The sequence below is a fragment of the Saimiri boliviensis genome, chromosome 16 (assembly GCF_048565385.1).
Source record: "Saimiri boliviensis isolate mSaiBol1 chromosome 16, mSaiBol1.pri, whole genome shotgun sequence".
Classification (NCBI taxonomy): domain Eukaryota; kingdom Metazoa; phylum Chordata; class Mammalia; order Primates; family Cebidae; genus Saimiri; species Saimiri boliviensis.
The window spans coordinates 87899169-87924681 of record NC_133464.1 but is presented as its reverse complement, the minus strand read 5'-3'; the positions used below and the strand labels follow the sequence as shown (position 1 = coordinate 87924681).

Sequence of the window (25513 nt, the reverse complement as noted above, 5' to 3'; positions counted from 1 at the left end):
ACAAATATCAGACGTTCAAAAAATTCAGAAAAAAGGACTTTATTCATTAATACAAAATAATTAAAGAAAGTGTTAATAATACTTTTTAAAAAGCCTAAAGCAAAAGGAGACCTAAACCCTATTGGGTTAATTTGTGTGTGTGTGTGTGTGTGTGTGTGTGTGTGTGTGTATTATATAATATATATAACATATATAATAAATATGTTACATATTTTTATATAATTTTTTATAAAGTGAATGTTTAAATTTCCTTTATAAAAAGTGAATTTATATAAAAAGTGAAGGGTTAATTTTTAATAAAGTGAATGTTTAAATTATATTCATAGTTATTATTCTAGGTATTCTTGTGTAGGAATTCTATGATATATCAACTTACTTGTCCAGATCAAAGAAATCCAGGGTAAATGAGAGATATGCTGGCCTGCTACATTTCTTTTGTAAATTTAAGGATTTCTTGGTGTAAATTTTATTAAAAAATACAAGAATAATTCAGTAAAACAAAGTTTAAAAAGGAGAAATGAGTGATAATATAAGAAATGGTTTTAGAATTGAAAAAAATGAATTTTGGTATTGTATAGTGATGTTTAATATTTAGAAAAACCAAGGATATAAGAAGTCATTGTAGATAGCAGCTTAAAAACCATGTATGTAAATGTAATAGGTATAGCACTTGAATTTTAAAATAGGCTTAGAGATTTTTTAAATTTTTCTATTAAATCAAGAGTAAAATAGTTTCAGTGAAATTTCCAGGGTAGGAAAAAAAAAGGTCTGGAATCTTGCCCACAGAGAGAGGCAATTTCTTTTTTTTTTTTTTTTTTGAGACGGCGTTTCGCTCTTGTTACCCAGGCTGGAGTGCAATGGCGCGATCTCGGCTCACCGCAACCTCCGCCTCCCGGGTTCAGGCAATTCTCCTGCCTCAGCCTCCTGAGTAGCTGGGATTACAGGCACGCACCACCAGGCCCAGCTAATGTTTTGTATTTTTAGTAGAGACGGGGTTTCGCCATGTTGACTGGGATGGTCTCGATCTCTTGACCTCGTGATCCACCCGACTCGGCCTCCCAAAGTGCACCCGGCCGAGACAGGCGATTTCTATTTTTATTGGACGTTTCAATGTCTTAAAGGACTAGTTAAGTAGAGAAGCGTTCCACACTGCCTGAAAGAGAAGGACCCAGCCTTTAGAATCATGGATACCTCAGAGACCAACAGGATGCAAGACACGCTTTCATTACTTACATGAGCTGAAATCAGTATGCTAACCTGCAAAAACAGCACAGGCACTGTTCTATTGCAGAACCTCACTTCTTCATAGATGAGTGATTTTCAAGTAGATGAATCGAATTCTACCCTCATATCCACTTAGACCCACTAGACTATGTCAATTGCACAATACTGGCATTTCTATAAACATGTTGTGACTAAATTCAATTTTAAAATGTAAAAACACAATTTGAGTTCTCATGCTGAACTCCAACCCCACTCAAAATCAAACTGTGGGTAAACAAGAAGCTCGCTACTGTTAAGAACATTTATTATGGTAGAACTTAAAGAATCAAGTAATCAGCTGGGCGTGGTGACTCATGCTTGTGATCCCAGCACTTTGGGAGCCTGAGGCAGGCGGATCACCTGAGGTCAGAATTTTGGGACCAGACTGAGCAATATGGGGAAACCCCATCTCTACTGAAAATACAAAATTAGCCCGGTGTGGTGGAGCGTGCCTGTAATCCCAGCTACTCGGGGTGGGGGCTGAGGCAGGAGAATCGCTTGAACAGGGAGGCGGAGGTTGCAGTGAGCTGAGATCGCGCCATTGCACTCCAGCCTGGGCAACAAGAGTGAAACTCCATCTCAAAAGAAAAAAAAAAAAAAGAACTAAGTATTCACATCCACTCCATGAGCTGTACTGCTCTTGGATGATCACTATTCCATTTTCTAAAATGGCCAAAGCTTTTTATCAGAATGCTTCTCACACTAGGATCTTCTAGCAGCCTTTATTACTCACAAGAACGAAGTCCTGCTGCCTTAAGCCTATGGCATACACTGCATGTCATGAGTTAACTTTGGAGAGAAATTATGCGTCTAGAATGGCTCCAGCTATGCACCAGCCTGGAGAGAAGTGAGTGCCATTCACAGTTTTACCAAGGGCTTCCTTCTTTCTCTTTTTCTTTCCTTCTTTCTTTCTTTCTTTCCTTCCTCACTCTCTTTCATTCTTTCTCTTTCTTTTTTTCTCAATCTGGTTGATAAAGGCTTCAAGGATATGTATGAAACAGCATTTTTCAAGCCTAGGGGCCTGTCCAGTGTGTCCTACGGCAAGCAGAATGCACTAATGAACTATTTGTGTTTGACATGCAAACCTAGGCGCAGTCAGCAATCTGAGACTTGGAAATCGCATTCCTTTCATCAGCTTGTTAGTGGAGCACCCTTTATGATATAAAACAGAAAGTATACTTGGAGTGCAGTTCCAAATGCACCATCAAGAAGTTAATTGATAAAAAATGCATTAAATTGGAAAGCATAGGGTCTTGCTGAATAGGGGTTAATGATACTCAGAAGTTGAAGGTGAAAAGTTTGAGTAGAAATAGGCTCAACATGACCGTCGTTCATTTTATAAACAAATGGGGACCAGGATACTGCAGCCGTGTTTGCAGGACAGAAAATTCTGCCGTCTTCCAGCCATGCCCACACACATAAACAGCTTTCCCCATCAGGACAGCTCTGGTGTGGAGGGTAAAGGGGGCACACGCCCTCGGCCCAGGCAGGGATCCTCAGACACTCATATTATTTACACCGTAGAAAGCAAACAGCCTGCCCACAAAGAACGATTAGGAAACTTGAAGTGTTTTATTCCATACTTTTTCTTTAAAGTGTAGATTGTCATAGATTCATCTGTATAAATAATTTTCCTGCCAACATTAGTTCGCTTTTCACTTCCCATTCAAAATCTTCAGAACTTCAAGTATTTGAATGCACTTAAAAATCTCCCCTGCTTTTGTTTTATAGAGTACATTCTCATTACAATTAGGCAACTCATGAAGTTGAAGAATTTCTTTTAAAAGAAAGTTCAAAATCTTTACTAGTATGCAGTAGGACAAATTAGCACTGTCTTGGTCAATAATCATTTTAACAGTATGTAAAGAAAGAAAAACACTATTTTTCTTTCATTTTTCCTGAAAGAACAGTGGGAGAAAATAGGCATATCTGTACCATTCAGATCAAAGCACAAAATATCATTTAAAAAATAAATACCTAAGGCATACCTGACCACTTTTATGTCAATTTCCTCAACTGTTTAAAAATGGCCTCAGGTGTGGCTGTGTCTCCACCTGCCTTGTGCCAGCAACCTCTGCAGCCCTTGCCCACTGAGCCTGCGTCCGGAGGTAACTGCTCTTTGTCACTTGTCATGAAGCCTGCAGCTCGATATCCTGGGCTTCACATGCAATTTCAGAAACTCAAATGACACTACATAGACTCGCTCTAAATCTTTTTTTTTAGTGCAGTTTGGCCAATATCCCAAATGAAATTCAACTCTAAGTTAAAAGTATCAAACAGAGATAGAGCTAAGTGCCTCCGTGACTCTCTTGGCTGCCCAGAGGCTCTGGAGAGCGTAGGAATAGAAAACCCAAATGCCCCAGAGCTGAAGGGACTGCAGGAGACCTGTTGCTTTACCACAACAGAACAGTTACCCCAGAGACAGTCCTCGCGACTGGGCTTCTGCGCTGCTGTGAAGATCTTAAAGGCCCACAACCCTTGTCCTCCCAAACCCCCAAACTCAGGAAGTGGGCATCATCCCCACTATAACTCACAGCGCTAAGAAGAGCAAGCACTGAACACGGAAACCTGACCTCTCCCCCATCGTCCACCTCCCGGGACTCTGGCCGCTCACTTTCAGGCTCTATCTGCTGGTGGGAACTGCACTTTGGTTTTGGTTTCTAGGAAAAAGACCACTACACAGCTGTCTGGAGACACCCGGGCCCTAGATGGCCAAGTCCTCTGGCCTGGCCCGCCCACTGCTGGCCTTGCTGGCCCTACCCGGGTCTCCCAGGAGGAGCAAGGGCGGCTGGTGCATCTGGGCCGCGGTGGTCACAGCCTGCTCCTCCTCCTCGGGGGTCCCTGCCAGGGCGCTCCCCTCTAGACTGCTGCCGCTCCCGTCCAGCAGCAGGGGCGCAGCGCCCGCCTCGGCCTCGTGCGCGAGCTGCTGCGGGGAGCCGCTGCTGGTGGGGCTGGGCGCGGCGGGCGCGGCCACCGCCGCCGGGGAGGCCTTGAGCGCCGGGGGCTGCTGCTCGGCCGCCTGGTTGGCCCAGTTCCGCTCAGTCATCAGCAGGTGCTGGTGGCCGTTGTAGAGCTTGGCAGACTGGCCCTTCCCGCGCGCCTCGGTCAAGGCTAGCATTTTGAAGTCCACGGCCGGTGGCGGGGCCCCGGGGTAGCCCATGGCGCGGGCCTGTCCCAGGGGCGCAGCGCTGTGCGCGTAGTAGGGCGGGAACCCGACGGCGACGGCGGACGGCCGGGAGCTGGAGGGCAGGGGCGGGGGATCTGCCGTCCCCGGCTGGGTCTCGGAGGCGTCCGGGCCCAGGCGGCTGGTCACGCCCTGCTTGAGCTTCTTCCAGCCCAGGTGGTAGATCTCCAGCATGTTGAGCAGCAGGGACGCGCAGGCTACCGCCAGCATGAAGATGATGAAGATGGTCTTCTCCGTGGGCCTGGAGATGAAGCAATCCACCGTGTTGGGGCAGGGCCAGCGGTCGCAGCGGTAGAGTGGCTTCAGCTCGAAGCCGTACAGAAAGTACTGGCCGGCGATGAAGCCCACCTCGAACAGCGTCTTGAAGATGATGTTGAAGACGTAGGTCCGCAGCAGCGCCCCGGACATGCGCACCCTGCCGCGGTCATCCCGCGACCGGGGCTTGTCCTGCGCCGGCTCCTTGGGGCCGGGGCTGTCCCTCTTCAGCTGCTCCTCCTCCTCCCTCTCTTTCTTCTTCTCTTCCATGCGCACGATGTGCAGCACGTGGCCCAGGTAGATGAGGGTGGGCGTGGACACGAAGATGATCTGCAGCGCCCAGAAGCGGATGTGGGAGATGGGGAAGGCCCTGTCGTAGCAGACGTTCTCGCAGCCCGGCTGCTGGGTGTTGCAGGTGAAGTCTGCCTGCTCATCGCCCCACACGTCCTCCGCCGCGGCCCCCAGCACCAGGATGCGGAAGATGAACAGCACCGTCAGCCAGACCTTGCCAATGACCGTGGAGTGCTCCTGTGCATTTTCCAAGAGTCTTCCCAGAAAGCTCCAGTCACCCATTGCTTCGGATTCCTAACCTGTAAGGAGAAAACGCTCATTAACCCCGGGGCTGCGATGGCTGAGCGCCAGGGTCTGCACCTGACGGCTGCAGCCACTGCCCGATGGCCTGGGATGGGGCCGATGGGCAGCTTCTCCATAGGGCGGGCATCGCAGCTCCCCGGGACCTGGCCGATCAGCCACGATGCACGTGCAAGCGTCCATGAAGAACCACAGGTTTTAAACTCTTCATTTCAGAGACAAGGAAGCCAGAGCCAGGAGAGAAATGCCCCTGCTGATCTCCAGACTGCCGGGGTCTTCTCTCTGAGGCTGACCCCACAGGAGCTCTGGGGCTTTGCCACCACTGGGGCCAACTCTGAATTGCTGCCATCCCTATGCCCATGCCACCTTCAGAACTTCTGCTATGCTAATCTAATACCTCTTCTGCTTTCTCTGTCTTCACATCAACTCTTTATGCTTAAATTTATCTAAACTAGGAAAGTTTACTACTGTCCGTGGAAAACTGCCACTAATACCTTCCGTGGATGGTAGCTTTAAGAGTAAATACATTCCAACTCAGCCAGCTTTATTTTGGAAATAAGGAAATAAAGGCGTACTCCCCCTTTTTTTTAAAAAAAAGAATAAATTCCTTGATGACAGCGAAGTTCACACATTCTATGGGATATTGCCTGGCAAAGCTCTGGGTGTAAGCTCTTTGTTGCAAAGACGAAGATGAGGAGTACTGGAGAGGTGTTGAACGGACTAGTACCAAACCCAGCCCTTCTCCAAGGCCACTATTTGGGTGGAAACAGAATTGATAAGGGAACGGTCTTCTCACACGATTCAGCATCAACTCACGACCACCTGAAATCACCTCACCTGATCGAGTGTCCACACTGGATTCTGCGCAAGGCTGGAGGGGTGGTGGATGGAGGCAGAGGAAGCACCTGGGGTGAACCGAGCTTGAGGATCCTGCCAGGAGCAGAGGCCAGCTCAGCAGAGCCAGCCCCGCAGCGGCTGCCATCCAACAGCACTCGAGGGTGCCCAGCATGTCCGGGGGTGGACACAGCATGCCCAGACTCGGTCAGGGTGCAAGTGAGTGGGGCCCAATCAGCATGGGAGATGGCATGGGTCTTTGGTCTTCTGGTCCAGAATGCCTATGGGTGCTGGCAGGGCTCACCAGCCCCACCTGCCCCTGAGGTGTGACTCCAAAGAAGGCAGCCCATAGAGGGCGGGTGGTCCCAGCTGCAGACCCACCCCTAGGCCCAACTCAGCAAGCGTTTCGTAAACACCCCCAGGCAGGCAGTTTCCTCTCTCTGAGCGTGTGTACACCATGGTCATTCACAGGGATGGGGGGAGGTGGGACCACAGGCCTGCTGAGAAGGCGGCAGTGCCCACAGACACAGGGGATGAAGATGAGAAGGTGTCCCGAGTTGCTGCTGCCCCAACAGGCTGGATGCTGGGAACGTAAACGGGAAGACAGCTCCAAGCTATGCAGTGAGGAATGTGGTCTCGGCTGTGAGGACACAGTCTCCAGTGGAACCAAAGAAAACACTTGTCATTTTCAATTTTAAAATATTTTAGGCTGGGCACAGTGGCTCACGCCTGTAATCCCAGCACTTTGGGAAGCTGAGGCAGGCAGATCACTTGAGGTCAGGAGTTTGAGAACAGGCTGGCCCACATGGTGAAACCCCATCTCTGCTAACAATATATAAATTAGCCAGGTGTGGTAGAGCGCACCTGTAGTCCCAGCTACTTGGGAGGCTGAAGCAGGAGAATCGCTTGAACCCGAAAGGCAAAGGCTGCAATGAGCCAAGATCGTGCCACTGCACTCTAGCCTGGGTGACAGAGCAAGACTCTGTCTTAAAAAAACATATATTTAAAATATTAACTTTTATGAACTTGTTCAAAGACAAATTAACAAAAAATTCTACTCACTAACAATCTAAAGAAACAGACGAATGTTAACCCTCCCTTACAATGAACTCCCACGTTTTGCTTGGGCCCCGGAGCTCTGCGAGAAAGCTGGCTGTTCTCGCGTCCTCCCAGGCTCTCACCTTCTGCTGTGGCTGTCATCTTTTCCTGTGTTCTCAGGAAGTGGAATGATTTACTTTAGAAACTGAATTACTGCACTTGAAACCATCCCATCTGCCCCATGAGGGACGTCTGGGAACCATTCTGGGTCACTTTCTGCTTCCCCTCCAAGTGCCCCTCTGGGCTGCGACCAGGCCCCCTAATGGCATCTCTGCCCCTACCCGCCCAGGCGTCTGGGCAGATGCTGCACAGAACAGAACCATGATAGCAGGCACGACCCACCAGGACCTGGGACCAGACATGCTGCAGCCTGAAATTCCACCTTTAGGTCTCTGCACATGCTGTTTCTCCAACCTGAAGCCCTGCCCCATCCGGCCACTGCCTGCTGACCTGCCCCTTGCCTCCACTGTCCCCTCGGAGGTGGCCACCGCAGGCCTACAGCAACGCCCTGGGTTCTCTCCCCCACTTGCCATGCCCTGGTTTAATGGCTGTCACCTCCTCCCTCCTCCCCCTACCCCGCCTCTGCTCCAGCAGGTTCCCTCCATTCCCTCCATCCTTTCACAGCCCCACCTGCCAAGCTTCCCTGGGCAAGGGCAGCCTCTGGGCTCTAGAGAACACCTGCCCCCCGTGCCCTTCCCCTAGGCCTGGCTCTGAGGGCGGGGCTGGCACAGGCATCCTCGCCACTCCCGGTCTACAGGCAGAACAGCCAGGTAATATGCCTTCTGGAAGCTTCTGAGGAGAGGCCACTGTGGGTGGCTCATGCCCCTTCCACACGCTCCAGCAGGTCTTGCTAAAAAGCAGTCTACCCCGGTGCTGGGACAGGGGCCTGGCCGGCCCCCGACACAGGGTGGATGGCATGGAGCACCGTGAGGGAGGGGTCTGCTGCCGGCGTTTCCCTGTGGGGCCAGTGGAGGCAAAATGTTCTGCCATGTTTGGGGTGACCCCACAGGTAAGAACTGTCCCACCCCAAATGCCCATCATGCACCTGCTGAGAAACACGAGGCTGAATGACCGCTTATTCCATTGGTAAACCAGAGGATAGGACGGGGAAGCTGATGGCAGCGGCTCAGCCTACTCCAGATCCTATAGGTCCAGGGGCTGCAAAACACTTAAACATATGCCCTTGGAAGAGCCTCGCGACCTCTGAGCGCAACCTACAAGAACGACGACCAGCCACCAGCCTGACCCTTGCTTGTGCCCTACCAGGGGCTGAGGCTGTGTCCCAGAGGCCAGACGACAGACTGTGTCCCAGACGGGAGCATCCGGCTCTCGGGCACTACATGTGGCAGCACACGGGGGATCTGTGTGGATCTTTCTGGAAAAGAATGAGAGACATGAACATAACAATACCCTTGACCTCGAATTCTACTCCAGGACATCGTACTAAGGAAATAATCAGACGTGGATAAATGTGTGCACGTGGCGTATTGTGATGTACCCATGAGCAATGACTGGAAACAGACAGCCGGTAGAGGATGAACAGTTACCCGAGCAGTGCTGGCTGGCCGTGGCTGGCACCGTGCTCTGGCCAACCAGCTCCTTCTCCCATCCTTCCCTCCCTTGCCTGCCTCTGCTGTGACTGGGAAGGGAAATATTTGCTTCTTTGTCCTCCCTTGTGGCTGGAGGTGAATAGAAAAGGCAGTTCTGTCCAGTGAGGTGTAAGACGTCTGCTGGGGAATGTCTGGGAAAGCGCTGGTTTTCTAAGAAGAGGGCAAGTGGTCCTTGTGCTGTCCTTTCCCTTTCTTTTCCACGTAGAACAGGCGTCCCCAAACTTTTTACACAGGGGGCCAGTTCACTGTCCCTCAGACCATTGGAGGGCCACCACATACTGTGCTCCTCTCACTGACCACCGATGAAAGAGGTGCCCCTTCCTGAAGTGTGGCGCGGGGGGGGGGGTGCGGATAAATGGCCTCAGGGGGCCGCATGCGGCCCGTGGGCTGTAGTTTGGGGACACCCAACGTAGAGTATAGATGTGATGCTGGAGCTGGACAGCCACTTTGCAAGCATGAGTCCAGAAGCATGGCAGGGCACCTGCTGTGAACTGTGGAACTGCCGAATCAGCCCCATCAGCTACCTACAGATTTCTTACGTGAGGGGAAGATCTAATTTCTTCAAATTAGGTTTTCTGTGGCTTGCAAGTGAAAAAGAATCCCTAACTGATACACTATCTTAAATGCTTTATGAAATAAAGCCTGGGAAAATGAAAAGCTGTGGTTCATTTATAAACTACTAAAATATAAAGTAGCCATGAGATGTAATTTTTCAGAACGTTAATGACATGAAAAATGACGATGCTATAATGATAAGTGACAAGAGCTTAGGACAACACTATAGTCTGAAACCAGCTCCTTTATACACGCTCTTACATGGACACAGAAGGAGGAGGAACGATACTGAAATGTTAACAGTGGTGCTTCTGAGAACGGGTGATTTTCCTTTTCACGGTTCTCTGCATTTTCTCTGACAACATATCACATTGCTCATCCTAAAAGATCAATGACCATGGCTTTCATTTTTCAAAGTTGTAGCTTTGGAAAAAACCAGCTGACTCCTTTTTTGTTGTTCTTTCACTGTGGTTTCTACTCCTTTCATTGCTTTAATCGTGTCTGTAGTAAGCACACAAATACAATACAGTTCGCACGCTTAGCCCCATGTCAGAGGATAGCGACTGTGGGATCACTGAGAGTTTAGAGGGGATTCCATCCTCCTGCCTGGCAATCTCCCATGTCAGGCGCAGCATTTGGAGAAAGCAATTTCCCCAACAGACTCTAAGCGAGCCAGGGCCAGGGTGCCCGTGTCCCTGTCACTCACTCTGAGCTTCATGACTACACTTCACAGTTTGGGTTTTGTTTTGTAAAACACATGTGTGAATAAATGAAAATTTAACCAGAGGGCCGACAATCTGTCTGGGAGACTGACAGTTAGATCCTGTTCAGACCTGCGTGGAAGCCTCCCCAGCAGATGTGGGTCCACCTCCCCTCACTGTCAGATTTGGTTGGCTCTGGATGATATGCAGAGCTCTGGAGGCATTTTATCAATCACACCCCGCCCCCCAACTTTTTTTTTTTTAGAGACAGAGTCTCACTCTGTTGCCCAGGCTAAGGTGCAGTGGAACGATCATAGCTTATTGCAGCCTTGCATTCACTGGGCTCAGGTGATTCTCCCACCTCAGCCTACAAGCAGCTAGAATTACAGGCGTGCACCACCATGCCTGACTACTTTAATTTTTGTTGTAGAGATAAGGTCTTGTGATGTTGCCCAGACTTGTCTCGAACTCCTGGCTTCAAGTGATCCACCAACCTTGGCCTCCCAAAGTGCTGGGATTACAGGCGAGAACCACCGCGCCCAGCCTGATGTCACTTTGATCAGCAGAGATGCGAAGCACATGTAAGGCTCCCCTGCGCTAAGTACAGACAGAGGATGACAGAGGGTATGCCGGGATCCACGGAGGCTAAGGTCAGGCAAGGTGATGCCGAGCCACGCATCCTGAGCACCACTGGGCAGAGGAAAACACGGGCTTTGGCTCAGCACCCAAGGGAGGCCCCCAGTGTGATCACTTAACCTTGCAAGGTGCATGCGACCTAATGACAGAATACCGCAGCCCACATTATTGAGGGCTTTTTAGATAACGGACCTAAACACTGTGGGGGTGAGGTTACAGAGTACTTGGCTGCAGGATGTCTACGACCTCCCATGAGATGGCACTTGATCTTGCTGGTTCTGTCTCAGTGAGAACTGTGATTCTTAACCATCTGAATAACAAGAGTGTGGTAATCTTGGAGCGTGTGTCCAAGGCCCAGGCTGGGTGACCGGCAGGGAGCAAGGAGACATATTCTGAAGACAAAAATAAAGCGAAACACGGTATCTGACTAGAGGCAGGGTGAAAGGAGCGATGAACCAGAGGCTGAGCCTGGCGACCGGGAATACGACGGTGCCATTTATTTTATTTATTTTTATTATTATTTTTTTAATGAGATGGAGTTTCGCTCTTGTTACCCAGGCTGGAGTGCAATGGCGCGATCTCGGCTCACCGCAACCTCCGCCTCCCGGGTTCAGGCAATTCTCCTGCCTCAGCCTCCTGAGTAGCTAGGATTACAGGCATGCGCCACCATGCCCAGCTGATTTTTTGTATTTTTTAGTAGAGACGGGGTTTCACCATGTTGACCAGGATGGTCTCGATCTCTTGACCTCGTGATCCACCCGCCTCGGCCTCCCAAAGTGCTGGGATTACAGGCTTGAGCCACCGCACCCGGCCGACGGTGCCATTTAAAGAGGAAGAAGTTGGGGCAAGTGCTGAGCTGAGCCTGGGAGAAAGGCGAGGGGGTGGCTGTGAAAGCAGTCGGGGGACAGGAGTGAGGACGATCAGGAGGCAGCCGGGGGCACGGGGCTGGGGGCGTCAGGAAGAGGGTCTGCACTGCAGCTTCACCTCTTAGGCAGGACCACCAAGCAAAGAACAGAGATGGAGAGGGAGGCGGCAGAGCACGGCTCCTGGTGCGGGGTTGGTGTGTGTGCACGCGCATGTGCGTGTGCGTGTGTGTGTGCGCGCGTGAAGGATCCTGTGGTCTGGCAGTGTGGGGACTAAGATTGAGCAGGGAGGACCGCGTCCTGGACAGGGTGGGGAGGGGACCCTCGGTCTGTGCCTGACCAGCATCCCCAGAGAAAGCCACAGACTTGGATTGTGTTAGGTTCTTGGAATGGGCGCTTTGAAGTTGTGTTATCCATTTAACTATGTTCTGTTTCTCCCTTGGTCTTCTGGGAAAGTTCATTTAGAGAATTCTGACCTCGGGAAGGCAGGCAGTGACCTCCCCCCTCTCAAGCAGTGTGGGACCCTCCATGCGACACCGGGTGGGGCTGGAGGGCGAAGGCCACCGGAGGTCCCTCAGAGCCTGGCACAGCTGAGACAGCCACTCGCCTCTGACAGGTGAGGCTGGAGAGCCAGGGCCCACGGTGCTGAGCTGGGGCCACTGAGGCAGGGGTGACTCTGTGTCATTGCCCTTCAGAGGGCCCAAAGGACCAAGTGGAAGAAAGGCCCATCCACCTCACAGGAAGACAGGAGGCCACTGTGGTCAAGTGTCCTGTCCTGGGGAGGGGTCATTGTGGCGTGGATGGAAGCAGATGGGGGGGGGGTGGATCCGCTTCCATCTGTTTTCAGTATATTGAGAACATCAGCGAAGGAGAGAGCATGGGCAAAAGTGGGGCGTGGGGCTGGCAGAGGTACCCCGGACAGAGCGCTGTGGGTGCTGGGCATCAGAGGAGGAGGAGGGTGGCGAGAGGGAGGTGGGGCAGGAGCAGGGCGGCAGGAGGCAGCCAGGGAGGGCAAGCTGAGCAGAAGGTCTCCAGAGTGCTGACAGGGTCAAGGAGGAGGCCACCGCCTCAGTCCTCCGGGAAGGGCAGAACTCGCCCCGAAGAGATAAGGAAGCTTAACAGCAAGGCAGGGGGAGGATGTGGAAGAGATCAGGTCCCAACCCCCTAACCCGCGCCTCTGCAGGCCCAGGAGATGCAGGCCGTCAGCAAGGGCCTCCAGCCTGGGGGCCGCATGGAACAGAACACATGGCCCCCGTCCCGGTACAGCCCCCATGCTGGTGGGAAGTCACACAGCATGAGAGAAGTTCCACGTGTGAGATGCCCCAATGCCCTGGAAAAGCAGAATGCCGGGGAGAAGCATCGTTGGGGGTGCACAGGCCAGAGAGGACCAGGGCCCCAGGACATGGAGCCTCGGGGATGGCGACAGTGATCCAGGCCAGAAAGGGCCCTCAGGCAGGGGCATTGCTGGGGGGTTCAAGGGGCAGGGAGGACGGGCTGACTAGTGCTCAGCAAGCCGGGGCTGGGGAGGCAGACAGCCCACAGCAGATGGGGAGGGAACCCGGGTTCTCACTTCTCACAGGGCTGCCCTGGGGCAGTCAGCGGGGCCCGGGGCAGACACACAGCGCCCAGCAAGGAGGCTGGGCCACGATCCAGAGACACAGGGGTGGGCAGCTGAGGTGTGGGAAACGGCCCCACCTGCATATGCCTGAAAGTGGGACCCACAGGCCTGGCCCCGGGCTGGTGTGGGGAGGGCCTCAGCACTGTGCCTGGAACGGGAGGAATGGAACTGCCTTTTATCAAGATGGGGAGGCCAGAGGAGGCCCAGGTTTGGGGCACAACATGGCTCTCATGAATCGTTTGAGACATGTTAAGTTTAAAATGCCTGCCATCTGTGAGTGTGGAGGCTGGAGGGGCACGTCTGGGAATTGTCACCAAGTGGACCCTGAGGCTGGATTCAGATTACTGAAGGGCAGGGGAGGAGGAAACGGGGCTGACGACGGAGCCCAGGGGTCCGACAGCATCCAGAGGGTGCACACAGATGGGCGGGGCATCTGCAGAGGAGCTGATCACCACCAAACGCCAAGTTTTATTTAAGACTCCGGAATGCAGTCATGGCCAAAAGGTTAATTTGTACCATACTTGATTCCCTCTCATAACACCATATTGACAATTTTAATTTAATTTTTTTTTTTTTTTTTTTTGGAGACAGGGTCTCGCTCTGTTGCCCAGGCTGGAGTGAAGTGGTGAGATCTTGGCTCACTGCCATCTCTGTCTCATGGGTTCATGCTATTCCTGTGCCTCAGCCTCATGAGTAGCTGGGACTAAAGGCCTCTGCCACCACACCCAGCTAATTTTTGTATTTTTAGTAGAGACAGGGTTTTGTCATGTTGACCAGGCTGGACTGGAACTCCTGATCTCAGGTGGTCTGCCTGCCTTGGCCTACCAAAGGGCTGGTACAGGCCAGAGTCACCATGTCTGGCCCATACTGACAATTTAAAACACTGTTACTTGGTTTATAAATTAGAGGTAATACAATATGGAGTAAAGCTAGGCAAATTAATTTTTGTATTGTCTGTGATTGCCTGGAACACCGACAGGTAGGATTTTGAGGGTCACAGGTAGGCTTATCCAGAAAGAGTTCTACGTTTCGTAACGTCTGTGAGGTTTGGTGCAGGACAGGGTGCTTCAGACGCTCAGTTCTGCATCCTTGGTTTGGCACATATCTAAAGGGCATGTTGGGCTGAACTAGTCACAAATATTATACAATGAAAGTGGGCTGATCCAGTGAGTGGTTTTTTCGGCCACTGTCTTCCATTAGCCTCTTTCATTCCTTGTCTATTTCAAGCCTTCGCACTGATGGACTGTAATTTCCAGACGGCACAAGACCTAGCCTGTGGTGTTAGGTACCTAAACTCACCCTTTTCATAGTTCTGATCTGACTTTTTAAAAAAGAAATAGAATTCAAAAACGAACCTGGCAAAATAACAAAAGGAACAAAAGACCTTTTCTTGTACTCTATACGGCTGACCTCAACATTTAGCATTGTCCGAGCAAGATGAAAAGCAGGCCTTTAAAAGCTGGTTTAGTGTCACTTATAATTCAGTGCCACGGTTCAATCACACAGAGCAGCGTGAAAGAGGAAAATCCTGAATCTCTGAAGTTTCACACTGAGAGCACATGATATTAGTTTTCCATCTCCGGAAGAAAATGACAGAAGGCTACCCCTGTTAACCACACCAGCAGGATATCCAATGGCAACAGTTCTAGATACACAGCACTTGGTATCTGGTAGGACAAGTCCCTCAAACTTGTTCCACAAACGTGTCTTGTGACCATTTTTGACCTTTTATTTCTACCATAGGAAATTTAGGTATAGCTTTCCAAGACCCACAAAAATCCAAGAAAGGGTGTGGATTGGAAATGCACTAAACTTAGAGATGAATCAGATTGACTTCTGTACACTGGCTTTTTCATTACCCAGTGTAACCGCTCTACTGGGGCGATGCTTCTTTAATGCCCTGAGCCTTAGGATGCTGTCCCTGAAGGTCTTAGCCATCTTCTGTTAGATTTCTCCCTAGATACTTCTTTACAGTTGTTCTAAAGAGTTTGTAAAATGTTCTGATTGTTATTAGTACTTAGGAACATTCTTTTTGTATACTGATATTGTATCCAGCAACTTGTTACAAATGCTTTTCTGGTTCTAACAGGAGATTCTTTTGGATTTTCTATGTAGACATAAAAATAATCTGCTATTAAGGATAAATTTGTCTCTTCCTGATTCTAATTCCTGTTATTTCTTTTTCTCGTCTTTACTGGCCAGGACTTCTAGCATAATATGGTATGGTAACATCTTTTCTTGTTTCTGAATTTAACATGAATGTTTCCAAAGTTTTATCATTGAGCACGATGTTTTAATTTTTATCAGATTAAAGACATTACCTTCCAGTCTCTCTTTGCTAAAAACTTGGTTTGGTTTTTGTTTCTTTAAACTATGAATGAGTACTAGACTTAACGCAACACTTTTTTCCTCCATCTATTGTGATTTTTTTTTTTTTTTTTTTTTTTGAGACGGAGTTTTTTTGCTCTTGTTACCCAGGCTGGAGTGCAATGGCGCGATCTCGGCTCACCGCAACCTCCGCCTCCTGGGTTCAGGCAATTCTCCTGCCTCAGCCTCCTGTGTAGCTGGGATTACAGGCACGCGCCACCATGCCCAGCTAATTTTTTGTATTTTTAGTAGAGACGGGGTTTCACCATGTTGACCAGGATGATCTCGATCTCTTGACCTTGTGATCCACCTGCCTCGGCCTCCCAAAGTGCTGGGATTACAGGTGTGAGCCACCGCGCCCGGCCGTGATTTTTAAATGTAGATCACCAAAGAGGGTAAGTCCTCTTTGTTATGATTTAATTACTTATTTATTTATTTATTTTTGAGACAGGCCTTGCTCTGTCACTCAGAGGGAATATAGTGGCATAATTACCGCTCACTGTAACTTTGAACTACTAGGCTCAAGCGATCTTCCTGTCTCAGCTTCCCAAGTAGCTGAGACTACAGGCACACACCACCATGCCTGGTTAATTTTTACTTTCATTTTCATTTGTAAAGATGGGGACTCACTATATTGCCAGGGCTGGTCTCACACTCCTGGCCTCAAGCCATCCTTCTGTCTCAGACTCCCAAAGTGCTGGGATTCTGTGTGTTAGCCACCACGCCTATCAATGATTTTATGTTATTAATATACTATCACACTCAATTTGCTACTTGATTTTGGATTTCTATTTGTTCATATTTAAGATTGGTCTGAACTTTTTTGTCCTATCAGACTTTGGTATGGAAGTTATTTTAACCTGAACAATTTTTAAATCATCTGAATAAGCTCATATAAGAATCTCCTATAGGCTGGGCATGGTGGCTCATGCCTATAATCCCAGCACTTTGGGAGGCTGAGGCAGGTGGATCACGAGGTCAAGAGATCGAGACCATCCTGGCCAACATGGTGAAACCCCGTCTCTACTAAAAAATACAAAAATTAGCTGGGCATGGTGCTATGCACCTGTAATCCCAGCTACTTGGGAGGCTGAGGCAGGAGAATTGCTTGAACCCAGAGGTTGTGGTGAGCCGAGATCTCGCCATTGCACTCCAGCCTGGGTAATAAGAGCGAAACTCTGTCTCAAAAAAAAAAAAAAAAAAAAAAAAAAAGAAAGAATCTCCTATAAAAGAATTTGGGACTACTGTTCTTTTTAGGGGGTAGGAGGGAAGACTTAATTACAAATATAATTTAATTAATTGTTACTGACATACATAGGTTTACTATTTACTAAGCCAATTTTGACATTTTATATTTTTAAGAAAATTTTCCACTTTAAGTTTCAAATTTGTTGGCATAAAATTATTCATTCATGGAATTTTCTTATGATTTTGAAACTCTAGGGATATTATTTGGGGATTTAAAAATATTAGTCTTGCTAGTTTTTCTTTCCTTAAAGAAGCAACTTTGATATGCTTTTAAAAATGACAGCTTATTTTATTTTTTCATTGTCTTACTATGTATGCTATATTCATAATATTTAAATCTATAGGAGTCCTACACATCTTTTCAATAGATAATATAGGTTTTAGTAAGTGCTAGCATTACTATAAAATACACATATACAATTTAAGAGCACCCTTTATCTGAAAGTTATGTGTTAGTGTATAGTTGCAGGGATTTCCATTTCAATTTATGTGGAGAGATACATGGGTTCTATTCTTAATGTTTCAATAATCTAACGCCGTGGCAGGAAGCATTACTGTCATCCACAGCCAAGTGATTTAGGAATATTATACATTTATTTTTTCAACTTCTTTATTTAATAGTGCTAAAGCATTGCTACGATTATATATATATTTTAATGAGACGAAGTCTCATTCTGTTGTCCAGGCTATAGTGTAGTGGTACAATCTTGGCTCACTGCAACCTCAGCCTCCTGGGTTCAAGCCATTCTCTTGCCTCAGCCTCCCGAGTAGCTGGGCTTACAGGCACGTGTCACCATGCCTGGTTAATTTTTGCATTTTTAGTAGAGACAGGGTTTCACCATGTTGGTCAGGTTGGTCTCAAACTCCTGACCTCATGATCCACCTGCCTCGGCCTCTCAAAGTGCTGGGATTACAGGCATGAGCCACCATGCTCGGCCAGATTATATATTTTTATCATCAGAGAATAAATCTCCAGAAACAAAAATTGTTTTAACATTATATTTTAAATGTGCTTATATTTATGAAATAAGAATATATGGAAAGCACACACAACAGTGTCTGCCATCTATTTATTATTAATATTTCTCTTATTTTCTTTTTCATGTGGGGATTTCAATCTTTTATGTATACCTGAAAGTCCCATGCTCTTAAATCTTTATTTGGCTAAAGTAAACATGGTGAACATTTTTCATCTCTAGTCAAAGGGAAGAACCAATCAGTTTTTCTTTTTTGACCTTTTATAACTTAAAAGCTTAGTGAAAGCTTTTATTTTGTTTTATTTTATTTATGACATAGTCTCACGGCACTCCCAGGCTGGAGTGCAGTGGCATGATCTTGGCTCACTGCAACCTCTGCCTCCTGAGTTCAAGCGATTCTCCTGCCTCATCATCCCAAGTAGCTGGGATTAAAGGCGTGTGCCACCACACCTACCTAATTTTTGTATTTTTAGTAAAAAATACAAAAATATTCCTGGTTTTACCATGTTGGCCAGGCTGGTCTTGAACTCTTGACCTCAGGACATCTGCACACCTTGGCCTCCCAAAGTATTGGGATCACAGGTGTAAGCCACAGCGCCTGGCCACATGTGAGCTAATTTTAAACTGGAAGTAATTAAAACTACATTAATTCAAAAACAATTGTCTTCAATATTTTATTCTTGAGAATGACAAAATTAAAAATATATGATTTACCCACAGTCTTTCTTCTCAAAATACTTGAATAAAATAAATATTTCCTCAAGAAATCAGCACTAAAGCACCATTTCCACAAGGAGTTCTAACATTAAGCTAGAAAATTAACAGCAGGTTTAGTTTCAATTCATGACAGGAAAATGTAGAGAGTCGGAGTTTAATCAGAAACAGCACCTGCCAAGACTGTTCATCTCCCACTGGTGTCCCTTTCAACCCAGCTCCATCTCCCAGTGAAGCCATCTGGTTTCTTCTGCCAATTATTAGAGGGCATTGTAAGGTTTTTTTTTTTCATTTTTAAAGATTAAAAAAATTTTTTTTTTTAGAGACAGGGTTTTCTCCATGTTGGTCAGGCTGGTCTTGAACTCCCAGCCTCAGGTGATCCGCTTGCCTTGGCCTCTCAAAGTGCTGGGATTGCAGGTGTGAGCCACCGCGCCTGGCCTGTAAGTTTTAATGACTTCTGTGCACCACTTAAGAATTCCACTGAAATTATTTACTTATCCGAACATTTTATTTACACATTTTAGTGCTATGTTAATGTATTTCCTTCAATGTTTTAGTCCTCAAAGTTTTAAAAGTTGAATAATGAGAAAAAGTGACTTCCTTAAAGTAAAATTGAATTTACCAGTATGCTTTCTGAGGGGAGGCTTAGGGCAAGGGTAAGCAATAGAGAAAATTACAGGGGTACCTCAGCACAGCAGCAATCAGAACAGGCTTTCATCATGTCTCAAACACAAGTCAGGACGTCTGAACAGGAGATCAAACACTGACCTCATAAACACGGTGCGGTCAGTTAAAAGGCGATTTCCTCATATAAATCCAAATGACACCCTTCAGGAACCTTAGTCATTTTCTACAGAAGAAATATGGAATGAACCTTAGACACGGTCTAGTGTAGGCTCCTTATTTTGCAAACTGGGAAATGGAAGCTCAGAGAGGGTCCCGAGAGCTGGCCACAGTTGCACAGCCCACGGTGCTGATGCCAGCCCAGAAGCGCCCAGCCTCCAGCTCCTGGTCCAGCTTCGCTTCCCCTTCCACACCACTTCATGGGTGATGCAGCGGGCAGACCGTTCGGTTTATGGCGCTATGTATTATATGCCTTTTGCATTACATTTTATTCTCTAACATACTGGAATGCATATGTTCAGAAACGTGGGCTTGAAGTACATTTTAAACTTTCATTCTTTTCTTCCAATCCAGAGCGTCTAGAGGGGGCATTTTTACCTTTTACAAAAATTGTTAAATATTACTGATATGCTAAAGATAACCCAATTATCTCACCACAAATTTGAGTTATCTTTTTTTTTTTTTTCCTGTTATACTTATGGCTCACTGTAGCCTCAATCTCTTGGGCTCAAATGATCCTCCTGCCTCAGCCTCCCGAGTAGCTGGGACTACAGGTGTGTACCACTACACTGGGCTAATTTTTTTTTCTTTTTTTTTTTGAGATGGAGTTTTGCTCTTGTTACCCAGGCTGGAGTGCAATGGATGGTGCGATCTCGGCTCACCGCAACCTCCGCCTCCTGGGTTCAGGCAATTCTCCTGCCTCAGCCTCCTGAGTAGCTGGGATTACAGGCACGCGCCACCATGCCCAGCTAATTTTTTGTATTTTTAGTAGAGACGGGGTTTCACCATGTTGACCAGGATGGTCTCGATCTCTTGACCTCGTGATCCACCTGCCTCGGCCTCCCAAAGTGCTGGGATTACAGGCTTGAGCCACCACGCCCGGCCCTATTTTTTTTTATATTTTGGAGTGACCGTATCTTACTGTATTGCCTGGGCTGGTCTCAAAACTCCTGGGTTCAAGAGATCCTCGTGCCTCAGCCTCCCAAAATGTACTGGGATTAGATTACAGGCATGAGTCACCACACCAGGCCAGAACTATCTTTTTAAAGCAAATCCAGGCTGGGCGCGGTGGCTCACGCCTATAATCCTAGCACTTTGGGAGGCCGAGGTGGGTGGATCACCTGAATTCAGGAGTTCAAGACCAGCCTGGCCATCATGGTGAAACCCCATCTTAAAAAAATAAAACAAATAAAATAAAATAAAGCAAATCCAGACATTTTTACTCTTGCTTAGTGAACAAAATCCCACAACCTGATAATTACGGTATTTTATTATTCCACTGATATTACGGATACAAATTACATCTATCAAAATATTTTCTATTTTTTGCAGAAATGATTTCTATAGTATTAATTTGATTTCACTCTTCTTACTCAAATCTACTTTTATTTATAACCAGAAATTGCTTCTATGTTCTAGAATAAAAGATTCATCTTAGCCGGGCGTGGTGGCTCAAGCCTGTAATCCCAGCACTTTGGGAGGCCGAGGCGGGTGGATCACGAGGTCAAGAGATCGAGACCATCCTGGTCAACATGGTGAAACCCCGTCTCTACTAAAAATACAAAAAAATTAGCTGGGCATGGTGGCACGTGCCTATAATCCCAGCTACTCAGGAAGCTGAGGCAGGAGAATTGCCTGAACCCAGGAGGCGGAGGTTGCGGTGAGCCGAGATCGCGCCATTGCACTCCAGCCTGGGTAACAAGAGGGAAACTCTGTCTCAAAAAAAACAAAAAAAAAAAAAAAAAAATTCATCTTAATGTCAACAGAAAATGGAGTTTCAGAAATAAATAAGCAATAATCTATGGAGATAATCAGGTGGTCTAAATGTAAAAAGTTAAATGATTTTTATATCTAGTATCATTAGTTTGTTAACAGTAAATTTAAAGCAAACCAATTCTTCAAATTAAAGACAACACATAAGACTGTGGAAACTATTCACATCAACCATTACTCTGAGAGATGCGGAGGAGTTTTTAAAAAGCAAGCAATAGGCTGGGTGCAGTGGCTCTTGCCTGTAATCCCAGCACTTTGGGAGGCCTGAGGTCAAGAGTCTCAGACCAGCGTGACCAACATGGTGAAACACCGTTTCTATTAAAAACACAAAATTAGCTGGGCATGGTGGCGCATGCCTGTAATCCCAGCTACTCAGGAGGCTGAGGCAGGAGAATCGCTTGAACCCGGGGGGCGGAGGTTGCAATGAGCCAAGACTGTGCCATTGCATTCCAGCCTGGCGGCAGAGCAATACTCCATCTCCAAAATCAAAAACAAACAAACAAACAAAAAAGCAGTAGAGTACTAGCGCAGTTATAGTGAGGAACTTTCCACCACTGTAGGAATGAAAATTAAGATGAAACTTTATCACTCTTTCATTGCCTTTAAGCATGATACAGAAATTGCAAAAACATAGTTTTTTTAAGAGACGTATATGTTGTTAAGGTCACATGTATTGGATTTTTTTCCCTCCTCAATTCGGTATACATTTATTAAACACCTTCTGTGTGTGGCACTGTGCCACACTGAGGATAGCAAAATAATTCAGATCCAGTCCTTATACTCTCAGGAGGTTCATTCCCAATCTACGGGAGAGGCAGACTGGCAAAAAACAGATCAAAATATAGGTACTACATAGTACTGGGAATAGCCACCATCCAGCAGAGGGAGGAAGGAGGAGACTATATGTTAATCAAGCCGTCAATTGGGTTTGGCTGAGTTTCTTCACAAGGCGATCCCAGGAACCTGACTTTCCATACAGTAGGGTGCAATGCTTCTTAAGGGTCTTTCTGCTTTCTGGAATGTTCTGATAATATTTTTGTACATTGTTAAAGCTAAGCATTTATTAATGTTATGTGCATAATCATGTGCAATACAGAAGGAAAATTATAAAAATATCTATATCCTATTTATTCCGTTAGGCACATATTCAAGTAATGGCCACATCTGGAAGACTATAAATTCTTTGCATCCATAAGGCTTTATAGAATGGCTGCAATAGGCCGGGTCCCATGGCTCATGCCTGTAATTTCAACACTTTGGGAGGCCAAGACAGAAGGATTACCTGAGCTCAGGAGTTTGAGACTAGCCTGGTCAACATGGTGAAACCCCGTCTCTACTAAAACCACAAAAATTAACGGGGTGTGGTGGTGGGTGCCTGTAGTCGCCGCTACTTGGGAGGCTGAGGCAGGAGAATCTCTTGAACGTGGGAGGCGGAGGCTGCAGTGAGCCGAGATGGCACCCCTGCACTCCAGCCTGGGTGACAGAGCAAGACTCCATCTCAAGAAAAAAAATAAATGGCTGCGATAAATGTATACAATTTTTCATTTCAAATGTATAGTGTATACACGTTATTTTAGCTAAGATAAATGAATATAGTAAGTTAAAATGGAAGTAACATTCAAAAAATTGGGTCAAAAATATTTTTTTTTTATTGTCAAAGATTTTTGTTACCCGCCGTTCTTTTAAGACAGCTTTCAGCCAGTTAACAGTTCCTGGTTAAGAAACGGCATTGTCTGACCTGCTGGAGTAGTACAGTTTTGTGAATTACTTTTCACTGCACCAATACATGCACTGCCCTTATGAGATGCTTCCTTCAACATGAACCGAACTGCTGAGCAGGTGGAATCTGTGCCAAATTAGCTGATGTTTACTTTGAACACATTGGTATTTGGAAAATACATCTGTCTTTTTTCCTCTTTAATCTTCTAATATTTGCCTTGCAATACATTTCACAGCACACGGATGGATCGCCAGTGAAGTGACATACAGAACATCAATCACCACGGTTCTGAACATAAATCACCATGGTGATGAGAGCCATAATTCACTTGTCAGCTGTTTGTATAGAACCATTTTTAAATGGCATGTTTTGGGGACACGTTGATAACATTAAAACTGGAGTTCTAAAGCTGCAGTCACAAATTCACGAACTGAGAACTCTACGTGGTAGGATGAATTTTGCTCACTAGTGTGGAGCTGGCAACAAAGCAAAAAGGTCGCATCACTGCAAGTTACTTTCTCGAGTCTCCTACGAGAAGGGGCTCGGACGGTGCTTTTCCACTCCTCTGCAAATTCTTTATACTTGAACATATCACAACAAACATGCAGGTCAAGAAATTTGGTCATGGCATTAATAGCTATTAAAAGTTTTAAAAAAGTTTCTGGAAAGAATGTAGGCGAGCGAGCCAACGTCGTTTCTAAACAATCCCAACAGGACTTTTGGGAACACGGCGATGCTGAATGCCCGCGGACGGCTGGGTGCGCGGTGACATCCGCTGAGAATTTTCAAGCGTTTCAGTATCGCTAGGAGCCCTGCAGCCTGATGGTCCGGGATAACCCGGCTTCCCCCACCCGAGAGAGAAAACCTCAGGAAAACAACTTAAACTCGGCTTTGGGCTGTCCATCTAGGGAGGCCAAACCAGTCGCTGCTCTCTCTCCAGACTTCGAGGAGCAAAGGAGGAGGATCAAAAAGTTTCTCACAAAGTTTCCCGAGCTCCCCACAACTTTCCCCAGGGGGCTGGGAGCCGCACACGTGCCGGGGCTCGGCTTCCCGGCTCGGCAGTCCCGGCCCGCGGGGCCAGCCCGGAGCTCCGCGTCCCCGCCGCCCCGCGCGTCCCCGCCCCGCGCTGCCCTCGGTCCCTGCGCCGGCCTCCCCGGCGCCCGGCCCGCCTTACCCCGCTCTGCCGCGGCGGCGACCCGGGCGCGTTCCTCCCGAGCAGGGCTCCCGGCCGCTCTGAAAAGAATTCCTTTCACACGTGCGGTGCCGCTTCACGCGTGCGCCCCGCGCCACCGCCCGACCTCCCCGCCCCGGCCGCCATCCCCGCCGGGCCCGTGTGCGCAGCGCCGGGCGCCCCCACGCCGCAGCCCCGGCCGCCCCGCCACGCCCCCGCCGCCTCGGACCAGCCCCGCCCCGCGCGCTTCCCGGGCAAGCACACCCGCCGCCGCCGCATCCCCGCCCTGCACGCGCAGCCCCGGCACGCCCCGCGTCCCCATGCCACACCCCAGCCCGAGCGCACGCCCGCGCCACGCGCCTGCATCCCCGACCCGCACCTGCGCGGGCGCTCGGGACGTGGAGGCGGGGTCTTCCCTACAGCCCACCCACGCCGGAGCGCGCCCGCGCGGGACTGGAGGGTGGCGCGGAGAGCTCGTGGGCCCTGCCCGAGCCGCCCGGGGGGCGCCCACCGCGCGCACGTGCGCCCGACCGCGCCTGCCCTGGTCTCCGCGGGCCCCGAGCGGCAGCTGCTCGCGGGGCGCTCCCAGGGCCAGGGGTGCGTAGGCGTCGGGCACCTCGGCCTCGCCAGCCTGCAGCCGCCTGGGGACGCGGGTCCCGGACGGCTGACGCGGGGCGGGGGGTGGGGGTGCACCAAGCAGGGAGGCCCCGCGGAAGCGCCGCCGGGCACAGCGTGGGTGCTGTCGAGGAGCGGCGCCTGGGCGGGGCGGGAGGCTATAAATAGCGGCAGCGAACCTGCTTCCCGTCAGACACACTTAATTTAGCCGGCAGGCACACGGATGCTTATTTTCTAAAAAGAACTTGTTCCAGTGCGCTCGAGACTTGGCCTGGCCTGAGGTGACGGGGAAGGTGTTCCCGTGGGTCACTCGCTCCATCTGGTCCTGGCGACGAGATGCCAAGGCGAGGCCTAATCTGCTTGCCGGCGCCCAGCGAAGGTTTTAACCTTTTCTGTTCCCTTCGAGGTAGTTTTACCCACGCTTGAGAGGGTCGCCGACCGCGGAAGGCCGCGGAGCGAGGACGTTATCGCGTCCTTGTCTGTCGTCTGGGCACAGTCTAGAGAGGCCGCGGGTCCCCTTCCTGCTCCCCAGGGTCTGGAACGGAGCTTGGCCAGCTGGGGATCTATCGGTGGACTGCATTTCGGTGATCATTCTACAAGCTGTAATGGTTCCAAAATCACCTTTATGAGTAATCAGTTTATTCCAAGAATGTGGCAAAATGCAAGTCTGATAGTTTTCAAGTCTCCATGGAGCCTGGAGACTCCAAGTCTCAGTTGCCTTCATGAGCGTTTAGATGTGCTCGGACTGGCAGTCGGCTTGCCCGGCAGAATGTGCTTGTTCTGCTGGGATCTGAATTTCAAGTTATCCCAAGGAGGAAAAAGTAAGCGCCTAAAGGCGCATCTAAAATACCGTCTGCCTTTGGGATCTTTGCGGTGT

At 48.6% G+C, this 25513-nt stretch overlaps 1 protein-coding gene across 1 annotated transcript; it reads right to left on the bottom strand.

The window, feature by feature from the left end:
* Positions 1–291: 291 nt before the first annotated feature.
* On the bottom strand, positions 292–24167 carry GJA3 (gap junction protein alpha 3). The gene is made up of 2 exons (XM_039473304.2): positions 24025–24167; positions 292–5292 (listed from the first exon to the last, which is right to left on the bottom strand). Exon 2 carries the CDS (start codon positions 5273–5275, stop codon positions 3968–3970), a length of 1308 nt encoding a protein of 435 aa, XP_039329238.2. The 5' UTR covers positions 5276–5292; positions 24025–24167; the 3' UTR covers positions 292–3967.
* Between the last annotated feature and the right edge of the window lie 1346 nt (positions 24168–25513).

Coding starts and splice junctions, on each gene's coding strand:
- GJA3 (XM_039473304.2), bottom strand. CDS start 5,275: ATGGGTGACTGGAGCTTTCTGGGAAGACTCTTGGAAAATGCACAGGAG.